The sequence below is a fragment of the Eucyclogobius newberryi genome, unplaced genomic scaffold (genome assembly GCF_026437365.1).
Source record: "Eucyclogobius newberryi isolate DKJ021-1_F unplaced genomic scaffold, fEucNew1.0.hap1 SCAF_10, whole genome shotgun sequence".
Taxonomy (NCBI): domain Eukaryota; kingdom Metazoa; phylum Chordata; class Actinopteri; order Gobiiformes; family Gobiidae; genus Eucyclogobius; species Eucyclogobius newberryi.
In genome coordinates, this window is record NW_027315724.1 from 18,964,438 (window position 1) to 18,987,870 (window position 23,433).

Consider the following 23,433-nt stretch of genomic DNA (forward strand, 5'->3'; position numbering starts at 1 on the left):
GAATTTGTCTTGAAGAGAATAAAATGATCCACTTAAAGCCTTTGACAGATCAACACAAGCAGCACATTCTTCATGATCCAGTGCAACAGAAATATCATCAACTTTAATATCAGCTGTGATAGTGCTATGTAGTACTATGTACTAGTACATAGTACATGTAGTACTATGTACTACTATGTACTAGTACATAGTACTGCCCTGGTCCAAATCCAGACTGGAGCCATTTAAAACTGAATATTTGCTTAAGAAAGCATCTGGTTATTTATTAACCAGTTTTGCTCGGCAGGGTAGTTTTGATATTGGACGGAAATATTTTTCTGGCCTCTTTTATGCAAAGTGAGAACAAAAGTAGGTTTCCATAGTAATGGGATCAGTTTGAATTGTGAGATCATAATAATAATATGAACTCATTATAATAACGTCCCATCCATTTTCTGCCGCTTGTTCCCTTTCGAGGTCGCGGGTAACGTTCTCCTCTCTGGGTCTCCTCTCCGGGTCCTCCGCTCCGGGTCTTCTCTCCGGTCCGGGTCTCCTCTCCGGGTCTTCGCTCGTCCTCTGCCGCAGATGAATGACTCCAGTCCGGGCTTTGCTTCGCGCCACACCCGCTGACCGGAAGCCGCTTCTGCTCCACAACAACAACTTTAGCCAAATCCCTCAAACATGGAGTAAAAATCCCGACAAAACACTTTCTAAACGGGGCGAAAGAGCGGCTGGACGGAGACAGAGAGGATGGCCAGTCCGAGCAGGAGCGGCGACATCATCCACCTGAATGTCGGCGGGAAAAGGTGATGGAAAAGCGGGCAAGACGCGAGCAGAGAGTCGGTATATTACGAGAGCTCCGGCGGCTACATGCTAACACGATGCTAACGCCTGCTAGCCACCGGAAACGCTCGCAAAGCCGCAGAAAAGCTCATTTAAACCAACATAAAGCGTTTAAAATATGTGAAGTGACAATAAAAGTTATTATTTCATTAAATCTGTTCATATATTATTCAGCCTGTGCATTTTAAAGTGTAAAGAAGTAGTTCTGCAAATGTAAACATTAGCCGACAATTATAACATTCCACATCACACATTGATAAATCTTATTGTTATTACTTATTATGTGATACTTAAAGTTACTTAAAGTTTTAAAGACAGAAGAGTGTACCTGTAACATTTAGTTCATAATTAAATCCTGCTATTATAGTTGTTTAAGGTGTCAAATATTCACTGGAATAATTGTGAATAGTCTTATAATATGAATAAAATAAATCGTATTTTGATCATGTAACGATTCTTTGGATTATACAGACTATAAATCATTATGTAAATACGTGTTTTCCTGTTTTAAATCAAAGACTGGGTCAAAGAATAATTATTTTCATCAGTAATACACTTTATTCATAAACAAGTTCAAATTAAAATGTATTTAAAAAGTGTCAACGTTCAATAGAATTAATCGTTGTTTATTAAGTACGTCATTAGTTGCAGTAGAGTTTGAACAATGAGGTTTTAAGGGTTTTTATGCCTTTGTTATTGTGATTATGTTTTCCCAATCATAATGTTTACAACTGTTTTTAATTTGCATTTGTCTCGTATTTATTAAATTCAGGGATTGTTTACATCTCAAATTGTCCTGAAAAATGCTCAAAAACAGATTAACTGACCAAAACCCTTATTCACAAAGTCCAGTTTCTCCCAAATAATGCTGAAGTCATGACGTGTGTGTGATTTCAGGTTCAGCACGTCCCGACAGACGCTCACCTGGGTCCCGGACTCTTTCTTCTCCAGGTTTGTGCTCAGATCCATGTGAACAAAGAAGATTTATAAGAGTCTTTTTGAAATGTTGATTATGAGCTGGACCTTTTGTTTTGTGCAGTTTGCTGAGCGGTCGGATCTCGACTTTGAAGGACGAGACTGGAGCCGTGTGTGACTTTCTTTCAATACGCTGTCGGTTTATTCTCTCATGAACACGATAATTACTGAATTAACTTGAGATTGGACACATATTTTTGTGGGTTCATTATTTATCATGTGTGCCGTTGTATTAATAGTGAATTTGAGATTTGATTTGAGTAATTTCTGTGACAAATTTAAAATTTTAGGTGAATTCCAAAGTGTTTCTGTTAGTTTTTTTGCTGTTTAATGAACAGTTACTGTGAAAAAGGATTTACTGGGATTATAAAGCTTTTACTGGGATTCTGGGATTATGAGATTTTTACTGGGATTATGAGACTTTTACTGGGATTATGAGACTTTTACTGGGATTATGAGATTTTTACTGGGATTGAGACTTTTACTGGGATTATTAGACTTTTACGTATTTTTTGTCAGTGTTATAAAGTTGTTTCAATATTCAAATCTATATAATATTGAAAAAAAAAATCTGTCACATGATATTGTACTTTGTTTTTGTGACAGGCTTAATTATATCATTATTACAAGTCTCATTATTAGTTGTCAAAATAGCTTTTTAAAATAAATGTAGATCAAACTAAACTCTAACTGTTTCTAAACACTATTATACTTATATCTTCATGTTTCTTTCCTTCACAGATTCTTAAGTTTGTTAATGTTCTGGTGTTTTTGACGAATAAAAACTGTTTCATTTTACTCTTGTGTTTTCATGGTTATCTTGCACAAACATTCAGTCATAGTTCTGTGTTCTTTATTCCATGTTTATTGCCGGATAAACTTGGCACTGGATGAAAGTCTGTGGTTTGTTTGTCCAGATCTTCATCGATCGAGACCCGTCGCTCTTCGCTCCCATCTTGAACTTCCTCCGCTCCAAAGAGCTTCACCCGCGCTCCATCCACGTCCAGCTGCTGCTGCACGAGGCCGAATTCTACGGCATCACGCCCCTGGGTACGTTCACACACGCCGGCATCACATACGCAAGCATCACGCCCCTGGGTACGTTCACACACACGCCAGCATCACACGCCAGCATCACACACGCCAGCATCACACACGCCGGCATCACACACGCCGGCATCACACACGCCGGCATCACACACGCCGGCATCACACACGCCGGCATCAGGCCACGCCCTTCGGTACGTTCACACACACCAGCATCACGCCCCTCGATGCATCATGCCCCTCGTTACTCGGAGTACCCCAGGGCTCTGTTTTTGGGCCACTCGTATTTGCATTGATGCCAGTTATCACTTGCCCATCTTGGATTACGTTGACCTGATTTAACTGAATTTTTGGACTCAGTTTACTTTCTCTCTGTGACAAACTGTAAACCTCAGACTCTAAACTGCACACGCGTGTCGGCAGCACTGGACACTGGACACTCACAGGCTGGAACACAAAGATCAACATAAACATAGATGGACAGAAGACTCATGTTGCTTTCTCAAGTGATCTCACATGGAAGAACTTACAAAAGCTCTGGAGACTAAAAGAACTGGTTCCAATAGGTCAGTTTAAGTGTTGAAAGCTGTGGAAATGGGATCTGTAGTTTGTAGATGTTTTTAAGTATTCAAAAGCTGCAAATGTTTTTGTATCTAATGCGTCGACACATTTAGACCTGCTCTGTCCATTTTTCTGATTTAAACGTCCCAAATATGTGACCTTTAGGCAACATGAAAACACGCCACGATGATAAACTCATAACTCGTGTCTGGTGCTAATGCCACATAATCTCCTGTTGTTTCAGTGCGTAAACTGCAGTTATGTGACGAACTGGACCGGTCGTCCTGTGGAAACGTGTTGTTCAACGGATACCTGCCCCCTCCTGGTAAAACACTACAATCGCAATAACCAAGAGTCACTCGCTGTGTTCACATTTTATATTTATTATTATTATTAGGCCCGAGCGCCACAAGCTGGCGAGAGGCCTATTAGTCCCGTAAGACCGTGCAGAGCATGGCTGCGAAAGTGCGCACGAAATCGAGCACTAAGCGCTCGCCCACTTCCAAACACTCACTAACGCACTCCTCCACGCCCCGTGCATACTAATTAGTAGTAGGAAAATGGAACATTACCGTTGTAAACGGGCGAAGTCCGTGCAAAAGTGCGCACAAAACGAGCACTTTACATTGGGATTTGCGTTAAGTAGCTCACGAATACGTTCCCCATCTCTTGCATGTTCCGTGCTTTCCGAAAATGTATAGTTTATGATATTTGAAAAATGGGAAACATTGTTTTCGCATCGGAATATTATTCTTTCTTTCTTCTTTCTTCTTCTCGGGACCAACCCCCCTATTTTTCACCCAGTGAACATTGACGAAAAGTCACAAAAATTTGCACACCTCTAAAAATCGTGCCTCTCTACATTCTGGCAATTTCCCTTTTCTAAAATAAAACAAATTGGCGCGTCAGCGCCCCCAAATGTACCAAAAATGCATTGAGAGATAGGAAATGACCCAAAAAAAATCTGCTCGTAGAAGGTAGATGGTGACAAGAGAAGTAAAAATATTAAGATGGCAACGCCGTCTGCCCAACCAAATGTCGGCCATATTGGTTCAAAAATGGCTAAGCATGACTCGGGAGTTTTTCCAAACGTCGTACTTTTACGAACTCCTCTCAGGGTGTTGGCCCTAAAAAGCTGAAATTTGGTGAAAATGGTACTGAGGAGTGGGACATCAAAAATTATTCAAATTACATTGATACCTGTCACGGTCTCTGTGCGGCGAAGCCTCAAACTGTAGCTAGGATTTCAGAAATCTCCCAAATTTAAAATTTCTGCCGTTTGCGCAAATAAAGTCTGAATGGTGTCAAATTAGAATCAGTCAACTCAATTTTGGCATCCCCATCAAAATCCCCCAAGTCATAATTGTTACGACTTTGCCAACAATGACCGAAACCTCCCATGTTATTCCAATGGGGAAATTGCCAGAACATGCTTTTACTTTATACTTTCACGAACTCCTCCTCGGGCATTAGCCCTATTAACCTGAAATTTGGTGGTCTTCAGGGGTAAAAGTTATACACATTTTTATTGAAAGAGGCACGGTCTCTGTGCGGCAAAGCCGCACATTTTGCCAAGAATTCAAAATAAAATTGTTTTTTGAATGGTAAAACAAAGGGTGGAAGATGTGACAGCGTCACAGATTCAGCAGTGGATGTCATAAAAGGACAATTGGGGCGCTAACGTGCCCCCTCCTCTGGCGGCGGCATGGTGAGGGCCGATCATTGCCGCTTGCGGCTATATTTATCAGTTATTACCGTATTTTCCGCACTATACGGCGCATTGGATTATAAGGCGCACTGGATTATAAGGCGCACTATCTATGAATGGTCTATTTTTGATCATTCTTCATATATAAAGCGCACCGGACTTTAAGGCGAATTAAGCCAAACAAAACATGTACCACACAAAAAAGCTTCGAGGTCGGTAAAGCACAACTAGAATTATTCCACATATAAATCACACTGGATTATAAGGCTGCACTGTCGTTTTTTGAGAAAATGAAAGGCTTTTAAGTGCGCCTTATAGTGCGGAAACTACGGTATTTATTTATTATTATTTATTTTGAGACACGGAAAAGTCGAAAGACCCAGAATGACCTGGGTAAAATATTTAGTTCAATATTTTCTCCACCCAGGGCTCTGCTGGGAATAATAATTAGAAACTGTTTTGTCACATTGCTTATTGCTTTTCCCAAACACACAAAAGCACAATTATCAAACCATTAAATTAATTTAATTGAAATTTGCGTTTTGTAGTTTCTTTAATTCAAATTCTTACTATGAAGTATTCTCACTCTTACGTCTAACCAACTTCACACATGGGTCTTATTTTATTTACAAATTTAATTGAGCAGTTTTTGGAAAGCAAAAAGGCGTTGATCAATAATCAATATCTCAGACGGAACGTGCACAAACGCTGCATAACGCTACCGTGGTAACGTGGTGCTCTGTGTTGGCCGCAGTTTACCCGCTGAAGCGCCGGAACCGCCACAGCGTCGCCGGCTCGCAGCTGTCCAGCAGAGCGCCCCCAGTGGAGAGAGCCGTGCGCCGCAGCAACACCATGCCCCCGAACCTGGGACACTCCGGGATCCTGAGCCCGCGCGGGCCCGAGGAACGCCCCGCCCCTTCGCCGTCACACGACCCCGGCCTCGTGCGCATCATCTGCGGACATCACAACTGGATCGCCGTGGGCTACGCGCAGTTCGTCGTTTGCTACCGGTGAACGTTTAGATCAGTTACCATATTTTCCGGACTATAAGTTGCACCTTTTTTCATAGTTTTGCCCGGGGTGCGACTTATACTTATATTTATACTTATATACTTATACTCTGGCTGGAGTGACTTATATGTGATATTATTTGTTATTTTCACCCCTGCAACTGCATTTAATCCTCCAGTGTGATTTATATATATTTTTTTCTTCTCTGTTATGCATTTTTTGGTGGAATATACGGTACTCTCACCAGCGGCGGTTCGGGAAAAGAACGCACATAAAAAGAGCGTTTGTTAAAGTGCTATACGTGTTGTTCCAGGGTGAAGGAGTCGACGGGCTGGCAGACCGTCTTCACATCGCCGCGCCTCGACTGGTTCATCGACCGTGTGGCCCTGAACGCTAAGGTGATGGGCGGGGCCCTGGGGGAGCATGACAAAATGGTGGCGGTGGCCTCGCTCACGGAGATCATCCTGTGGTCCATCTGCCCCGACGGCAATGGCAACGAGATCGGTGAGCAGACGCCCCAACGCCTCCGTTCAGTGAGCGTCCCATAAAGCTAACGCCGCTCCCGCCGTCTTTTGCCAGGAGTGTTCAGCCTGAACGTTCCCGTGGAGGCGCTGTTCTTCATCGGGAACCAGCTGATCGCCACCAGCCACACGGGGAAAGTGGGAGTGTGGAACGCTGTCACCAAACACTGGCAGGTACAGGAGCCGAGAGAACAGTTTTGAAGTGACAAATACTGCAGAGGCTCCTGTGTGACCCACGTGTGACCCCCGTGTGACCCCTACGTGACCCCCCGTGACCCTTACATGACCCACTGTGACCCCCTGTGTCTCTGTCAGAACCAGGACGTGGTGCCCATCAGCTCCTACGACACGGCCGGCTCGCTTCTCATCCTCGGCTGCAACAACGGCTCCATCTACTACATCGGTCAGACTCTACACAAGCACATCCCAAAATACTTCAAATGTACTTCATACTGCACTTCATACTTCCAGAATATGAAGTATGACATGTACACGTTGCGTCTCATGAGTAGTGAGTCTGTGTTTGTCTGGACTAAACTGACTCTAAAACACTTAAACGAAAAGATCAAGACTAAATTAAGACGAACATTGTGTAAAATCAAATATTTAAACACAAATACTGCACATTTCAGTCGATATTGCAACATATTTTCTTGCGATGTTGATTTCCCGCTGGTTCTTTTAGCCGTGTATGTTGCATGAAGGTTTTTGCCGCAGCGATGCACCTTTCTTCACACGTTCCAGTACTGATGCTATTGTGTTAGCCTGATTTAAACCTCCTCGTCCCCCCCGCTGTGTTCAGACGTGCAGAAGTTTCCCCTGAGGATGAAAGACAACGACCTGCTGGTGACGGAGCTGTACCGAGATCCAACTGAAGACGCCATCACGGCCCTGAGCGTCTACCTCACTCCAAAATCAAGTAATGATGAGAATAATGATGAGAATAATGATGAGAATAATGGTGAGAATAATGGTGAGAATAATGATGAGAATAATGATGAGAATAATGGTGAGAATAATGATGAGAATAATGATGAGAATAATGGTGAGAATAATGATGATAATAATGGTGAGAATAATTATGATAATGATGATAATGATGATAATAGATAATAATAATAATACTGGCGGCAGCAATTGGACTAAACAGACTATATCAAACTGTCCAAAAATTATTAAATATTTGCACTTGATTCTCTCTGGAAGCTTCAGTCGCCATATTTACTCCTTTTTTTGCTGATAATGTGTTTAAAAATTCTAAATATATTATAAAATAATTGTTTGACTATCTTTTTAAGGTTTTAATGGACAAATTCTCAGAAATGTTGAGCGTCGTTTTTCAGTTTATCTATAGATATATTACACACTTTACCTCATTATGTTGTGAAGATCTAAATAGGAGAGCACAATAATTCACAACAAGAAAAATGCATTTAAATCACAAAGACAGAAATCACAAAACCTTCATTTCTTTTCATTCAATGCATACATTTTTCTGACATGAGCCATACATTTTGTCCGCGCTGAATGATCCAGATGGAAAACCAAATCTACTGGCCCACACTGGCCCACACTGGCCCACACTGGCCCACACTGGCCCACACTGGCCCACACTGGCCCACACTGGCCCACACTGGCTCACACTGACTCACACTGGCTCACACTGGCTCACACTGGCACTCCAGACACTCTTTCCCATATTTATTTGACATTGTCATGGTGACAGACGTCACCATGACATCACTTTTAGACTGATTCTTTCCCATGTTTGACCGTCCCTAGATGTCAGCGCACTATCTGCCTCTGCACACGTCTGTGCTGAGCGTATGTATCTTTAACCACGACTCTCTGGGCAACGCCTCCATCTTATGGGTGGAGCTTTGTATCTTTAACGACCCAGTCTCGTCTGCCCCGCCCTAGATTTAACTCTCACTAAACTAATCGTCCCAGACAAAACTCGACCAAAGCTTTTAGTGTTAATCTGGCTCCTGACCAGTGGGTCAGTGCCGGGCTCTATCTGGACTTTACAGTGGCATTAGAGCCGAATGAACATCTGACCAGAGTGTGTTCTGACCCTCTCCCCAGACACCTCCTATGAGGCTGCGCTTGGCTTTTGTGTCCAGAGGAATTATTTACATGTTCAATTGTAATTGTGTCTAAATATTATTTGTAGAATTCTAAAGAATTTATTTTTTAATTTAAAGACATTAAAAGGTGCTAATCCTCTAAACTCTGCTTTTCTAAACTCTACACTCTGGTGTTCTAAACTCCAAACTCTAGTGTTCAAAACTCTGGTGTTTTAAACTCTGGTGTTCTAAACTCTAGTGTTCTAAACTCTGGTGTTCTAAACTCTGGTGTTTTAAACTCTGGTGTTCTAAACTCCAAACTCTAGTGTTCAAAACTCTGGTGTTTTAAACTCTGGTGTTCTAAACTCTAGTGTTCTAAACTCTGGTGTTCTAAACTCTGGTGTTTTAAACTCTGGTGTTCTAAACTCTAGTGTTCTAAACTCTGGTGTTCTAAACTCTAGTGTTCTAAACTCTGGTGTTCTAAACTCTGGTGTTTTAAACTCTGGTGTTCTAAACTCTGGTGTTCTAAACTCTAGTGTTCTAAACTCTGGTGTTCTAAACTCTAGTGTTCTAAACTCTGGTGTTCTAAACTCTAGTGTTCTAAACTCTGGTGTTCTAAACTCTAGTGTTCTAAACTCTGGTGTTCTAAACTCTGGTGTTCTAAACTCTGGTGTTCTAAACTCTGGTGTTCTAAACTCTGGTGTTCTAAACTCTGGTGTTCTAAACTCTGGTGTTCTAAACTCTAGTGTTCTAAACTCTGGTGTTCTAAACTCTGGTGTTCTAAACTCTGGTGTTCTAAACTCTAGTGTTCTAAACTCTAGTGTTCTAAACTCTAGTGTTCTAAACTCTAACCTCTGTTGTTCTAAACTCCAAACTCTGTGTGTCTCTCTCTTTGAGGCGATAGCGGGAACTGGATCGAGATCGCGTACGGGACGAGTTCTGGGACGGTCCGGGTCATCGTGCAGCATCCGGAGACGGTGGGATCTGGACCGATGCTGTTCCAGACCTTCAGCGTCCACCGCAGTCCAGTCACCAAGATCATGCTGTCGGAGAAGCACCTCATCTCAGGTACTGAAGCTCCTCCCCTCAGGTACTGAAGCTCCTCCCCTCAGGTACTGAAGCTCCTCCTCTCAGGTACTGAAGCTCCTCCTCTCAGGTACTGAAGCTCCTCCTCTCAGGTACTGAAGCTCAGGTACTGAAGCTCCTCCTCTTAGGTACTGAAGCTGAGGTACTGAAGCTCCTCCTCTCAGGTACTGAAGCTCCTCCTCTCAGGTACTGAAGCTCCTCCTCTCAGGTACTGAAGCTCCTCCTCTCAGGTACTGAAGCTCCTCCTCTCAGGTATTGAAGCTCCTCCTCTCAGGTACTGAAGCTCAGGTACTGAAGCTCAGGTACTGAAGCTCAGGTACTGAAGCTGAGGTACTAAAGCTCCTCCCCTCAGGTACTGAAGCTCCTCCCCTCAGGTACTGAAGCTCCTCCTCTCAGGTACTGAAGCTCCTCCTCTCAGGTACTGAGGCTCCTCCTCTCAGGTACTGAAGCTCAGGTACTGAAGCTCCTCCTCTCAGGTACTGAAGCTCAGGTACTGAACCGCCTCCTCTCAGGTACTGAAGCTGAGGTACTGAAGCTCCTCCCCTCAGGTACTGAAGCTCCTCCCCTCAGGTACTGAAGCGCCTCCTCTCAGGTACTGAAGCTGAGGTACTGAAGCTCCTCCCCTCAGGTACTGAAGCTCCTCCTCTCAGGTACTGAAGCTCCTCCTCTCAGGTACTGAGGCTCCTCCTCTCAGGTACTGAAGCTCAGGTACTGAAGCTCCTCCCCTCAGGTACTGAAGCTCAGGTACTGAAGCTCCTCCTCTCAGGTACTGAAGCTCCTCCCCTCAGGTACTGAGGCTCCTCCTCTCAGGTACTGAAGCTCCTCCCCTCAGGTACTGAGGCTCCTCCTCTCAGGTACTGAGGCTCCTCCTCTCAGGTACTGAGGCTCCTCCCCTCAGGTACTGAAGCTCCTCCTCTCAGGTACTGAGGCTCCTCCCCTCAGGTACTGAAGCTCCTCTCAGTCAAATGCTAAGCAGATGCTAAGCTGTAACAAGGAGCTGCATCCATCAAACGATGGGATTTCTATGACTCATCATAGGGCTGTTTGGGTAACAAAGAAGATTAGTTTCAAGTGAGACTTATGTTCAGTGTAAACAAATAAAAAGACAGGCTATTATCAGGTAACTCCTCCCTGAGGGCGGGGCTTACTGAACTTGGGACCTCAGATTGAGAATGACTTTAGGATGTCCAGACTGCACTCTCCTGGACAAATGAGGAATACACCGACTCATAAATGTTCTCTCTCTTGAAGCTTCAGACACATGTCAACCTCGTATTTGGTTGTGTTGTGTGTTCAGTGTTTGTTCAGTGTGTGTTGTGTGTTCAGTGTGTGCAGACAATAACCACGTGCGCACATGGACCGTGACACGCTTCAGAGGGATGATCTCCACACAGCCCGGCTCCACCCCCCTCACCTCCTTCAAGATCCTGAGTCTGGACGAGGGAGAAGGTCAAGGTGGCTGCAGCGCCGGCTCCGACATCGGTAACTTCACATCAGACTTTACTATCGCCTAGCAACAGGCTCACATGTACGATCAGAGCCAATGAAACAATAAGGTTTGTCCCAAGTCTGGATGTTTTTCAGCTCCTGAGCGTGTGAAGACAACACTTTGACTTTCATCACGTGTTTAAAAACTGTTTGTTTGTTTGTTTGTTTGTTACAGAAACAGTTATTCCACGTCTTCACAGCAGATTTGAGCTTCTTCCACATTTGAGTCTGTTTTACTTCCTGTTTTCCCTCAGGTCCGTACGGCGAGCGAGACGACCAGCAGGTCTTCATCCAGAGAGTCGTCCCAGACACCGAGAAGCTCTACGTCCGACTGTCCTCCAACGGCAAGAGGTGCTGAATCCGGTCTAAACCCGGTCTGAACCCGGTCTGATACCGGCCTAAACCCAGTTCAAACCCTGGTCTAAACCCGTTCTGAACCCAGTCTAAACCCGGTCTAAACCCGGTCTAAACCCGGTCTAAACCCAGTTCAAACCCTGGTCTAAACCCGTTCTGAACCCAGTCTAAACCCGGTCTAAACCCGGTCTAAACCCCGGTCTAAACCCCGGTCTAAACCCCGGTCTAAACCCCGGTCTCTCTGGTGCAGGGTGTGTGAGGTGCGCTCGGTGGATGGCACGTCCATCACGTCCTTCACGGTTCACGAGTGCGAAGGCTCCAGCAGAATTGGGTCCAGACCTCGACGATATCTTTTCTCTGGACACAGCAACGGAAGCATCCAGATGTGGGACCTGACCACGGCCATGGAGATCGCAGGGAAGGTGGACATCCGAGGTGAGACCGGGACCAGGACCTGAGACCGGGACATGAGACCGGGACCAGGACTGACCTGTGTGTTTCTGCAGCTCTGGGAGGCCCCACAGAGGAGGAGCTGCTGGAGCTGCTGGACCAGTGTGACCTGGCTCTAACCCGGACCCCGGACAGCACGCCGAGGGCGTCGACCTGCAGGTGCTGGAGGCGGAGCAGAGTCTGGATCCTCGTGTGTGATCTTTAAATCCAGCGACGGATCAGACGTCACACACGACGATCCAGAGACGCTCGTGTGTTCTGTCAAAACCATGAAGCAGTAACCAGGGGCTTCAGGGGCGGGGCTTCAGGGGCGGGGCTTTAGGCGCGGGGCTTTAGGGGCGGGGCTTTAGGGGTGGGGTTTTAGGCGCGGGGCTTTAGGGGCGGGGCTTTAGGGGTGGGGTTTTAGGGGCGGGGCGTAAGGAGCAGACAGAATGATTACTTTATTACTCACTTCTCCTAAAGTTCATGTTCTTTTATTCACTTGTACTTTTCAAACAGAAAATATTAATCAAATTCCTGCAAAATATTTATATCTATCATTTCTGCGCATAATATATTATGATATTTTTGGTTCTTCGTGTTACAAACTGTACAAACGTGGTGTTTTCTCGTTTCTGTTTCCAGTCTTCAGTCTCAGCTCTGCGACTTCCGCCCTGAGCGACCTCACTCCAGAGGGGGCGGGGCCAGTGTGGGTGGGGCGTCATCCTGCTCTCTGATTGGCTTGCTCCCTCGCCACGCCCCGCCCCCCGCGCTTCAGTCCAGGCCCAGTCCCAGACCCAGTCCCAGGCCCAGTCCCAGTCCGAGGCCGCTGAGGTTCGTGGAGCGCTGTCAGGAGCTTGCCAAGGAGGGGGCGGGGCCAGAGCCAGGAAGGAGGAGTTTAGCTCTCTGCGCCGAATCAGAGGCCAGGTTCGGTCTGAGGACGACGCCCACTTCCTTCACAACGCCATCGCCTGGTAACCGCCTCTCCACGGCAACGTCGTCGTCAGCGTCGTCATCGATGACATCACCGCCACACCGCAGAGCCACGCCCCCCTCACCCTCTGGACACGCCCCCTCACATGCTATTGCTGCGGCAACGCCACACAGCCCCGAAAACCCGGCCCCCATCAGCCCCAAGCCCGCCCTCAACGAGACCAGCTTCTGAACCAGGTCTAAACCAGGTCTAAGCCAGGACTAAGCCAGGTCTAAACCAGGTCTAAACCAGGTCTAAACCAGGTCTAAACCAGGTCTAAACCAGGTCTAAACCAGGTCTAAACCAGGTCTAAACCAGGTCTGAACCAGGTCTGAACCAGGTCTAAATCAGGACTAAATCAGGACTAAACCAGGTCTAAACCAGGTCTGAACCAGGTCTGAACCAGGTCTGAACCAGGTCTGAACCAGGTCTAAATCAGGACTAAATCAGGACTAAACCAGGACTAAACCAGGACTAAACCAGGACTAAACCAGGTCTAAACCAGGTCTGAACCAGGTCTGAACCAGGTCTAAATCAGGACTAAATCAGGACTAAACCAGGTCTAAACCAGGTCTGAACCAGGTCTGAACCAGGTCTAAATCAGGACTAAATCAGGACTAAACCAGGACTAAACCAGGACTAAACCAGGTCTAAACCAGGTCTGAACCAGGTCTGAACCAGGTCTAAATCAGGACTAAATCAGGACTAAACCAGGTCTAAACCAGGTCTGAACCAGGTTTGAACCAGGTCTAAATCAGGACTAAATCAGGACTAAATCAGGACTAAATCAAGACGAAACCAAGACGAAACCAAGACTAAACCAGGATATAAATTAAAAGCTTTCTTTACATTAAAATGTATTTGCATCTTGGACACAGAGTTCATGAAAGTAGAAATTAAAGTCTTACAATTTGGTCCATTTAAATTAAAACCTTTAACATAACATTAAACCAGGACCATCTTTAGGTTTTGTTTGGACACTGGAGTCGTTTAGCCTGGTCTCTCTTCTGGACTCTGCACTGGTCATTATCTCTCTTCTGGACTCTGCACTGGTCATTATCTCTTCTGGACTCTGCACTGGTCATTATCTCTTCTGGACTCTGCACTGGTCATTATCTCTCTTCTGGACTCTGCACTGGTCATTATCTCTTCTGGACTCTGCACTGGTCATTATCTCTCTTCTGGACTCTGCACTGGTCATTATCTCTTCTGGACTCTGCACTGGTCATTATCTCTCTTCTGGACTCTGCACTGGTCATTATCTCTCTTCTGGACTCTGCACTGGTCATTATCTCTCTTCTGGACTCTGCACTGGTCATTATCTCTTCTGGACTCTGCACTGGTCATTATCTCTCTTCTGGACTCTGCACTGGTCATTATCTCTTCTGGACTCTGCACTGGTCATTATCTCTCTTCTGGACTCTGCACTGGTCATTATCTCTTCTGGACTCTGCACTGGTCATTATCTCTCTTCTGGACTCTGCACTGGTCATTATCTCTCTTCTGGACTCTGCACTGGTCATTATCTCTTCTGGACTCTGCACTGGTCATTATCTCTTCTGGACTCTGCACTGGTCATTATCTCTCTTCTGGACTCTGCACTGGTCATTTCACTCGCTGGTTTCACTGAATCAGGGCCAAAGTCGTGACTTTAACTCGAGTCACAAACGTGGGAACAAACTGCTGTTTTAAACCTTTAAACTCTGTGTCGTCCTGACCACAGCTCCAGAGGGGACTGTGCAGAGGGGACTGTGCAGAGGGGACTGTGCAGAGGGGACTGTGCAGATTGGACTGTGCAGAGGGGACTGTCCAGAGGGAACTGTAGTGGTTCTGGAGACTTTCAGACCCAGGAATTAACTACAGTTCCCCAGCACAGACCCATGGACTAAACACTGACTTAACGAGGACTAAAGCACTGGACTAAACCATGACTAAACTGGGGATAAAACGGGGCAAAAAATGGCAAAAATTAGGGCTAAAAATGTGCAAAAATTTAGCTAAAAGAGGTAAATGAGGCACAAAAAAAAGCTAAAGATTGGGCTAAAACGGTGCTATAATGGTTTAAAAATGGGGCTAAATCACATGGATAACCCATGACTAAACTAGGACTAAACCAGGAGATAATTGGGCCTAAATAAAGCCTGAACCAGGAGAAAAATCTGACCAAATACAAACTGATACGGGACTAAAACTAGGGTCGAACAAAGGGCCAAACCAAGGGGCAAACCAAGGGCCAAACCGGGACCATAAGAGACTTTTGTCCACCTCACTTTTCCATGGGAGCGTTTCCAGGACGACGCAGCGTTAAACATTTGCAGATTATTTGAAGAGGACTCGTTTTAGCTGCTTTTGATAATTATTTGTATTTTATCTAAATCTTCTGTTTTTAAAAAAAAGTTTCTACCGCGGCTTTTCGATATGTTTGTATCAAAAAATAAACAGATTTGAACAAAGTTTATTCCGTGTCACGTTTGATGCGTCGGAAACGTTGGATTTGATCAAGTTTGCAGTGTCAAAATAAGAGAAAAACTGGCAAAATATTTGATAAAATCTTAAATATAATAAAAAAAAATGTAACCTACAAAGAGAACACCGGGGATAAACAATATCATTTAAAGTGTCTCTGATGGAGTTATATATATTTAAAATTTTGCAAAAATTCGAAAAAAAAAACATCCTGGATTTTTTTGGTTTTATTATTGTACTTCCTGTTTGTAATTGATGACATCACACTAGCAACCACTGGGCCAAAACGTATCTATTGTTAAAAAAAAATGCAAAATAAAATTGATGAATAGAAATATATGAAAGCAACTTTATTTTATTGAATTCATGTTCAGAGGGTCAATGAGTGTCCCTGGTGTGATGTCACTTCCTGTTATTTTCTACAGATTATTCCACTTTTTCTCCACAAACAGCTGCTAGATTTTTGTTAAACTATCATATATTATATTCACAACAGGCACAAATACGCCAAATAAAGTCCAAAAATAGGTTAATAAATGACTGTTACTATTAGAGCGTTGCAAAGGGGCGGGGCAAAGGTCAGAAGGGGGCGCGGCACAAACAACAGGACACTTTGTTCACATTAAAAATATAATTCATTAGACAGTGATGAACTCCACAGTGCAGGTGAAATATAAAGTTAATTTAGGACACTTCATTCATGTCGCTCATTAGTAAAAAACACGGGTACAAAAACATTCAGAGAAATAACAGAAATTACACTTTTACAAAACATTAAAGGCACATCTTAAGTTTCAGTCGGTGTTTTAAAGTCGTATTACGTGACTTTTCACCTGTACAAACTGTCCCAGGCGTTTAAAAGATCCTCAGCACAAATGTGAACTGTTTAATGAGGAAATGATGTGTTATTTATTTAAAAATGTCCTGATTTATGATCAAGGGCCAAGCCTTTCTTTGGTTTTGTCGTTCTAAAAAGTATTGCTTTTGAAGTAAAATGTATACTTCTTAGAAAAGTACAAGCTGTTTACTTTTGTTTTTTACGGTTTTCTTTGATGGTCCACGTTGAGAAAAGGCGTATCACTTTGGACGATACGGTTTCCTCTATTAGCTCCGTAAAAGCTCTGCATTTTGTTCTGGGGGCGGAGCTTAGCGTTTTTATTTGTTATTTATTTATTTGTGTTTATTTTTGACAGTATATCATTTCACAACCAGAGAGTCGTTTAGAGAGTCGCGCGTCTCAAAGCTAATGCTAACTATGATTAGAAGGCCAAGCATTCAATAAAGAACCGATTAAAATAGTAATAGCATTAGCGTTAGCATTAGCATTGACCCACAAATAACTCTCCGTCACATTTGTCTTTGAGTTGAGGCGGGAACGCGGTGGTCGGGGCAGTCGCTGCAGTCCAGACGGCGGGAGGCGGGGCAGTTCGGTCAGGCGTTCCCCCCGGTTGCCACGGTTCAGGCGGCCACGCAGTAGTGGGGGCGGTTGGACAGGACGTATCCGCGGCGACACACGCAGCGGTACGAACCGTCCGTGTTGACGCAGCGGGCGTTGACGCAGGGAAACTCGAGCCGCACGCCGCCGTCGCACTCGTTTATGTCTGAAACACAGAGAAAACGGGTTTTAATGTGTTCGGAGCGGCGTCGAGGCGTCGTTCGAGTTCAGGGTCGCGTGGATGTGTCCGGAAGGCGTCGTTCGTGTTCAGGGTCGGCGTGGATGTGTCCGGAAGGCGTCGTTCGTGTTCAGGGTCGGCGTGGATGTGTCCGGAAGGCGTCGTTCGTGTTCAGGGTCGGCGTGGATGTGTCCGGAAGGCGTCGTTCGTGTTCAGGGTCGATGTGGATGTGTCCGGAAGGCGTCGTTCGTGTTCAGGGTCGGCGTGGATGTGTCCGGAAGGCGTCGATTGTGTTCAAAGTCGGCGTGGATGTGTCCGGAAGGCGTCGTTCGTGTTCAAAGTCGGCGTGGATGTGTCCGGAAGGCGTCGTTCGTGTTCAGGGTCGGCGTGGATGTGTCCGGAAGGCGTCGTTCGTGTTCAGGGTCGGCGTGGATGTGTCCGGAAGGCGTCGATTGTGTTCAAAGTCGGCGTGGATGTGTCCGGAAGGCGTCGTTCGTGTTCAGGGTCGGCGTGGATGTGTCCGGAAGGCGTCGTTCGTGTTCAGGGTCGGCGTGGATGTGTCCGGAAGGCGTCGTTCGTGTTCAAAGTCGGCGTGGATGTGTCCGGAAGGCGTCGTTCGTGTTCAGGGTCGGCGTGGATGTGTCCGGAAGGCGTCGTTCGTGTTCAGGGTCGGCGTGGATGTGTCCGGAAGGCGTCGATTGTGTTCAGGGTCGGCGTGGATGTGTCCGGAAGGCGTCGTTCGTGTTCAGGGTCGGCGTGGAGGTGTCCGGAAGGCGTCGATCGTGTTCAGGGTTTACGAGCCGTAGCTTTAGCGTGGTGCGTTCACAGTGGGCGTGTGGGTTCGGGGTCTCACCTGTGCAGGTCATGGTGGTCAGGTCCAGTTCGTATCCCTGGTAACAGTCGCAGGTGTAACCCTCGGCGACGCGGATGCACCGGCCGTTCACGCAACCGTCCGCGATCCCGCAGTCCTCCTCCGCCGCCTCAAAGTGCCCTGAGCCGGGGAGAAACGGGACTGAAAACGAGACTAAACCAGGTTTAGAGGACTAAATGAGGACTAAACCAGCAGAGGAACCAGGACTAAATGAGGACTAAACCAGCAGAGGAACCAGGACTAAATGAGGACTAAACCAGGACTAAACTATGACTAAACCAGGACTAAACGAGGAATAAACCAGGACTAAACCAGCAAACGAACCAGAACAAGAACAGGAGAAGAACCAGGACTAAAACAGCAGAAGAACCAGGACTAAAATAGCAGAAGAACCAGGACTAAAACAGCAGAAGAACCAGGACTAAAATAGCAGAAGAACCAGGACTAAAACAGCAGAAGAACCAGGACTAAAACAGCAGAAGAACCAGGACTAAAATAGCAGAAGAACCAGGACTAAATAAGGACAAAACCAGAATTAAACCAGAGAGAAACAAGACCAAAACAGCAGAACAACCAGGACTAAAACAGCAGAAAATCCAGGACTAAATGAGGACTAAACCAGAACTAAACCAGAGAGAAACAGGACTAAAATAGCAGAAAAAACAGGACAAAAGCAGCAGAAGAACCAGGACTAAACTAAGGCCTAATAAGAGCTCAAACAGAACAAAACCCGGGTTAAGCGAGACATAAAAAAGGTCAAATGCAGAGCTAAATCAGGACTAGTTTTAGATCTGAGAGAAACAAAAGAAGAACCAGGGAAATAATTGCGACTAAACCAGCGCTAACGTAGATCTAAACCAGGTCTAAACTGGTACTGACTGTCGTAGAGCCTCCTTGGTCCGGGTCTTGGTCCGGGTCTTAGTCTTGGTCCGGGTCTGGTGAACGGGGGGAATCCTCTCCAGTCCTCCTCGTCTCCGGTCCCGGGGTAAAACCGGTCTGAGGCGGGCGGCGCTTGGCCCTCAAATACCTCCTCAGATCTGGGGTCAGGCGGGACCAGGAAGGGTCCGGAGTCCGGACTGAAACTAGACCCATCTGGACTGAACCTGGAACCATCTGGACTGAACCTGGAACCATCTGGACTGAAACTTGACCCATCAGGACTAAATCTGGACCCATCTGGACTAAATCTGGACCCATCAGGACTAAATCTGGACCCATCTGGACTAAATCTGGACCCATCAGGACTAAATCTGGACCCATCTGGACTAAATCTGGACCCATCAGGACTAAATCTGGACCCATCTGGACTAAATCTGGACCCATCTGGACTAAACCCAGGCTGGTCCGGACTGTAGGGGTCGTAGTCTGGTCCGGGGAAGTATTCTCCGCTGGAACAAGATGAAAACAAGGCTCAAAAATGGCTGACACAACTTAAAGCAAAGGTTTATCTGGACACAGCTTTAGAAATCAACACATTTGGACATCCATCTGAAAGTCAATTTCAATCTGATGAAATGGATTGAGGATCAGCATTTTTCCTGAGCTCTGAAATATTGGCCTAATGTCTGGACTAAACATAAAAAGAACTGAAATCCTCTCTTACTGGCGACTCCCTTTGACTTTCAGAAAGACTGACTCATTTAAATGGCAAAGATTCTCTCATATTTAGTGTGGTTCTCCATAAGGACTTGTCAATCATTTTAGAAAAACTAAGCACCCCTTTTGAAAGACTTTGAAACATGGAATCTTATTCCACATTTCAGTCTAAGCCAAAGGATTGATATCTAGCCCAGATTTCTCTATCTATTCCAGCCACTGCCAATCTCTGTTTGATGTGTGGAAGAAAACAATCTTTAGATTTATATGGCATGGTAAAAAAAAATCCTTTCTGTTGTTGATATATGTGCAAATAAAAAATAAAATGCAAAAAATAATAATTGACCATATACAGTATATTTACTCACCCATAAGGAGGACTTCCAGGGTCATAGCCCCCTCCAGTGCCCCCTACAGGAGCAGAGTCGCCGTAGCGTCCCCCTACAGGAACAGAGTCGCCGTAGCGCCCTCCAGTGCCCCCTACAGGAGCAGAGTCGCCGTAGCGCCCTCCAGTGCCCCCTACAGGAGCAGAGTCGCCGTAGCGTCCTCCAGTGCCCCCTACAGGAGCAGAGTCGCCGTAGCGTCCTCCAGTGCCCCCTACAGGAGCAGAGTCGCCGTAGCGTCCCCCTACAGGAACAGAGTCGCCGTAGCGCCCTCCAGTGCCCCCTACAGGAGCAGAGTCGCCGTAGCGTCCCCCTACAGGAACAGAGTCGCCGTAGCGCCCTCCAGTGCCCCCTACAGGAGCAGAGTCGCCGTAGCGCCCTCCAGTGCCCCCTACAGGAGCAGAGTCGCCGTAGCGCCCCCCTACAGGAACAGAGTCGCCGTAGCGCCCTCCAGTGCCCCCTACAGGAGCAGAGTCGCCGTAGCGTCCCCCTACAGGAACAGAGTCGCCGTAGCGCCCTCCAGTGCCCCCTACAGGAGCAGAGTCGCCGTAGCGCCCTCCAGTGCCCCCTACAGGAGCAGAGTCGCCGTAGCGCCCTCCAATGCCCCCTACAGGAGCAGAGTCGCCGTAGCGCCCTCCAGTGCCCCCTACAGGAGCAGAGTCGTCGTAGCGCCCTCTAGGGTCATCGTAGTCCGGCGCAGGAGGGAACAGCTCTGAGGCGAAGGGAGGGAAGTATGGCACTGGGGAACACAATAAACACAATAACACACGGTCACATGATCTGAATGTCCACCTCAGCCCGTAACCTCTCACTCACAGCACAACCCTGCACTCTTTAGACTCGCTACAGAAACAAAATGCCTGCATTCCATTACCTGGTACCATTTCATGAGTTAGAATGAAAGAGTTAGCGTTAGCCTCAGAGTTAGCATTAGCCTCAGAGTTAGCGTTAGTTTTAGAGTTAGCGTCAGCCTCAGAGTTAGCATCACAAACTATGAAAAACCACTCAACCACACAAGAGTAACACCAGAGATCATTAATTAATTATATTTAATTAGCGATTAGCTGTGAAATTAAACATTTGTTAGATACAATGTTTTGCTGGACAATACTGCTCCAGAAACCTAGCGGGTCACAACAGTTTGGCAGGAAGTTTTTGAAGGTACTACTTTTTTACCTGCTGGACATTCAAATAGAGTGAGACCTAAATAGCGCCCTCTGCAGGGACAAAGTGGAAATTCGGACGGTCAAAGTTCTCGACACGTTCCTACGCATGCACTCTCTCACCCCTCTAAAGGCAGTTTAACGATTAGGCCGTGGCTGCAGAGCCGCGGTCAAATAGCCCAGCAGTTTCAGGAGCCGCGGCACAAAAACCCATGCAATTTCGGCCGCGCGCCGCGGCTCTGTAGACACTCCATAAGGATTATGTCACGTGGTCACCTGGAGGTCCTTCTCTGGCAGGTCCTGGTCCCGCTCTCGACCCGGTTCTGGATCCGGTCGAGGTCCTGGAGTCTGGGAAAGGTTCTGGGTAAAGTGGAGAATGCACTGAGCTGCAGAGTCTGGCGTAGTCCTCTGTGAAGACACGTTTGTAGATTGGGAATTACAGCAGCAGTAGTAGTGGTAGTAGTAGTTGTAATAGTAACAGTAAAAGTAGCAGTAAAGCAGGTAGTGGTACTCACCCGTGTCAGATCGGGGGCAGAGCGCGCACTCCAGGCCCCACCCTTCTCCGTACAAACAGCAGCAGTCGGTGAAGCTGAGCTGGGCCCCGAGAAGAAGAGACTGGCACAACAAGTCTGCGTTCACATGCTGCCAGCAGAGGGAGACATTGTCATCTGAGGAGAGACAAAACCAGAGTCAGAGGAGGAGCAGCAGAGGAAGAGGAGGAGAGGAAGAGGAGGAGCAGAGGAAGAGGAGGAGAGGAAGAGGAGGAGCAGAGGAAGAGGAGGAGAGGAAGAGGAGGAAGAGGAGGAGAGGAAGAGGAGGGGCAGAGGAGGAGGAGAGGAAGAAGAGGAGGAGGGGAGTTTGTACCTAGATTTTGTTGCGTGGCGTTGACACAGTTGCGTTGGGTGTCGTCCAGGACCAGAGGGTGAGGGCAGCTGCAGTAGGAGGACCCTTGGGTGTTCACACAGAGTCCTCCAGAGCAGAGCTCCTCCTCACACTCGTTGTGATCTGAGACAGACACACAATCCATGTTTAGTCCTGACTCTGGCACCAGCAGGAGGCCGGTCCATGTTTAGTCCTGACTCTGGCACCAGCAGGAGGCCGGTCCATGTTTAGTCCTGACTCTGGCACCGGCAGGAGGCCAGTCCATGTTTAGTCCTGACTCTGGCACCAGCAGGAGGCCGGTCCATGTTTAGTCCTGACTCTGGCACCAGCAGGAGGCCGGTCCATGTTTAGTCCTGACTCTGGCACCGGCAGGAGGCCAGTCCATGTTTAGTCCTGACTCTGGCACCAGCAGGAGGCCGGTCCATGTTTAGTCCTGACTCTGGCACCAGCAGGAGGCCGGTCCATGTTTAGTCCTGACTCTGGCACCAGCAGGAGGCCGGTCCATGTTTAGTCCTGACTCTGGCACCAGCAGGAGGCCGGTCCATGTTTAGTCCTGACTCTGGCACCAGCAGGAGGCCGGTCCATGTTTAGTCCTTACTCTGGCACCAGCAGGAGGCCGGTCCATGTTTAGTCCTGACTCTGGCACCAGCAGGAGGCCGGTCCATGTTTAGTCCTGACTCTGGCACCAGCAGGAGGCCGGTTCATGTTTAGTCCTGACTCTGGCACCAGCAGGAGGCTGGTCCATGTTTAGTCCTGACTCTGGACACCAGCAGGAGGCCGGTCCATGTTTAGTCCTGACTCTGGGCACCAGCAGGAGGCCGGTCCATGTTTAGTCCTGACTCTGGGCACCAGCAGGAGGCCGGTCCATGTTTAGTCCTGACTCTGGCACCAGCAGGAGGCCGGTCCATGTTTAGTCCTGACTCTGGCACCAGCAGGAGGCTGGTCCCTGAGGTCCTCAGAGTTCATATGGCACTAACATGTTAGAGATGTACTTTGGTGCTAGGCCTTGGAGAGACAAAATCAGAGCTGCTTTAAAGTCTCTTCTCTGAGCCACAGGGAGCAGTGCAGAGACCTGAGAACAGGACTAATGTGATGGTACTTCCTGGTTCTAGTCAGGACTAATGTGATGGTACTTCCTGGTTCTAGTCAGGACCTGAGCAGCAGCGTTCTGAATGAACTGCAGCTGTTTTACAGCTCGTTTGGAGAGGCCAGTGAGCGGCCGTCTAATCTACTGGACACACTATACTTTTGATTTTACCAATGTTTTTAGATGGTAAAAATCTGTTGATGTTTAAGTTCAAGTCTGAGTCCATTATTACCTCCAGATTTCTAACTTGATTAGAGACTCTGGAGGTGACGCAACTGACTACTTTAAGAGGGGGTCTTACCCTCGCACATGAGCGTTGTGTGGTTGTGGT

General features: G+C 46.8%; 2 protein-coding genes across 2 annotated transcripts in view; one reads left to right on the forward strand and one right to left on the reverse strand.

The window, feature by feature from the left end:
• The first annotated feature begins 595 nt into the window (after positions 1 to 595).
• Positions 596 to 13,308, forward strand: shkbp1 (SH3KBP1 binding protein 1). The gene is made up of 16 exons (XM_072461984.1): positions 596 to 785; positions 1,720 to 1,773; positions 1,862 to 1,907; positions 2,715 to 2,847; positions 3,650 to 3,730; positions 5,868 to 6,123; positions 6,438 to 6,628; positions 6,704 to 6,819; positions 6,961 to 7,048; positions 7,448 to 7,564; positions 9,609 to 9,779; positions 11,124 to 11,279; positions 11,540 to 11,636; positions 11,890 to 12,074; positions 12,146 to 12,248; positions 12,714 to 13,308. Exons 1-16 carry the CDS (start codon positions 730 to 732, stop codon positions 13,231 to 13,233), a joined length of 2,370 nt encoding a protein of 789 aa, XP_072318085.1. The 5' UTR covers positions 596 to 729; the 3' UTR covers positions 13,234 to 13,308.
• Positions 13,309 to 16,181: 2,873 nt separating this feature from the next.
• ltbp4 (latent transforming growth factor beta binding protein 4) overlaps positions 16,182 to 23,433 on the reverse strand; it is a 95,153-nt gene continuing 87,901 nt past the window's right edge. The window contains exons 26-32 of the mRNA XM_072456579.1: positions 21,998 to 22,138; positions 21,649 to 21,801; positions 21,410 to 21,541; positions 19,956 to 20,709; positions 18,871 to 19,379; positions 17,974 to 18,111; positions 16,182 to 17,108 (exon numbers count right to left, since the gene is read on the reverse strand). Coding sequence (XP_072312680.1) covers positions 16,966 to 17,108; positions 17,974 to 18,111; positions 18,871 to 19,379; positions 19,956 to 20,709; positions 21,410 to 21,541; positions 21,649 to 21,801; positions 21,998 to 22,138 — 1,970 coding nt within the window. The 3' untranslated portion in view covers positions 16,182 to 16,965. The remainder of the gene's footprint in view (positions 17,109 to 17,973; positions 18,112 to 18,870; positions 19,380 to 19,955; positions 20,710 to 21,409; positions 21,542 to 21,648; positions 21,802 to 21,997; positions 22,139 to 23,433) is intronic.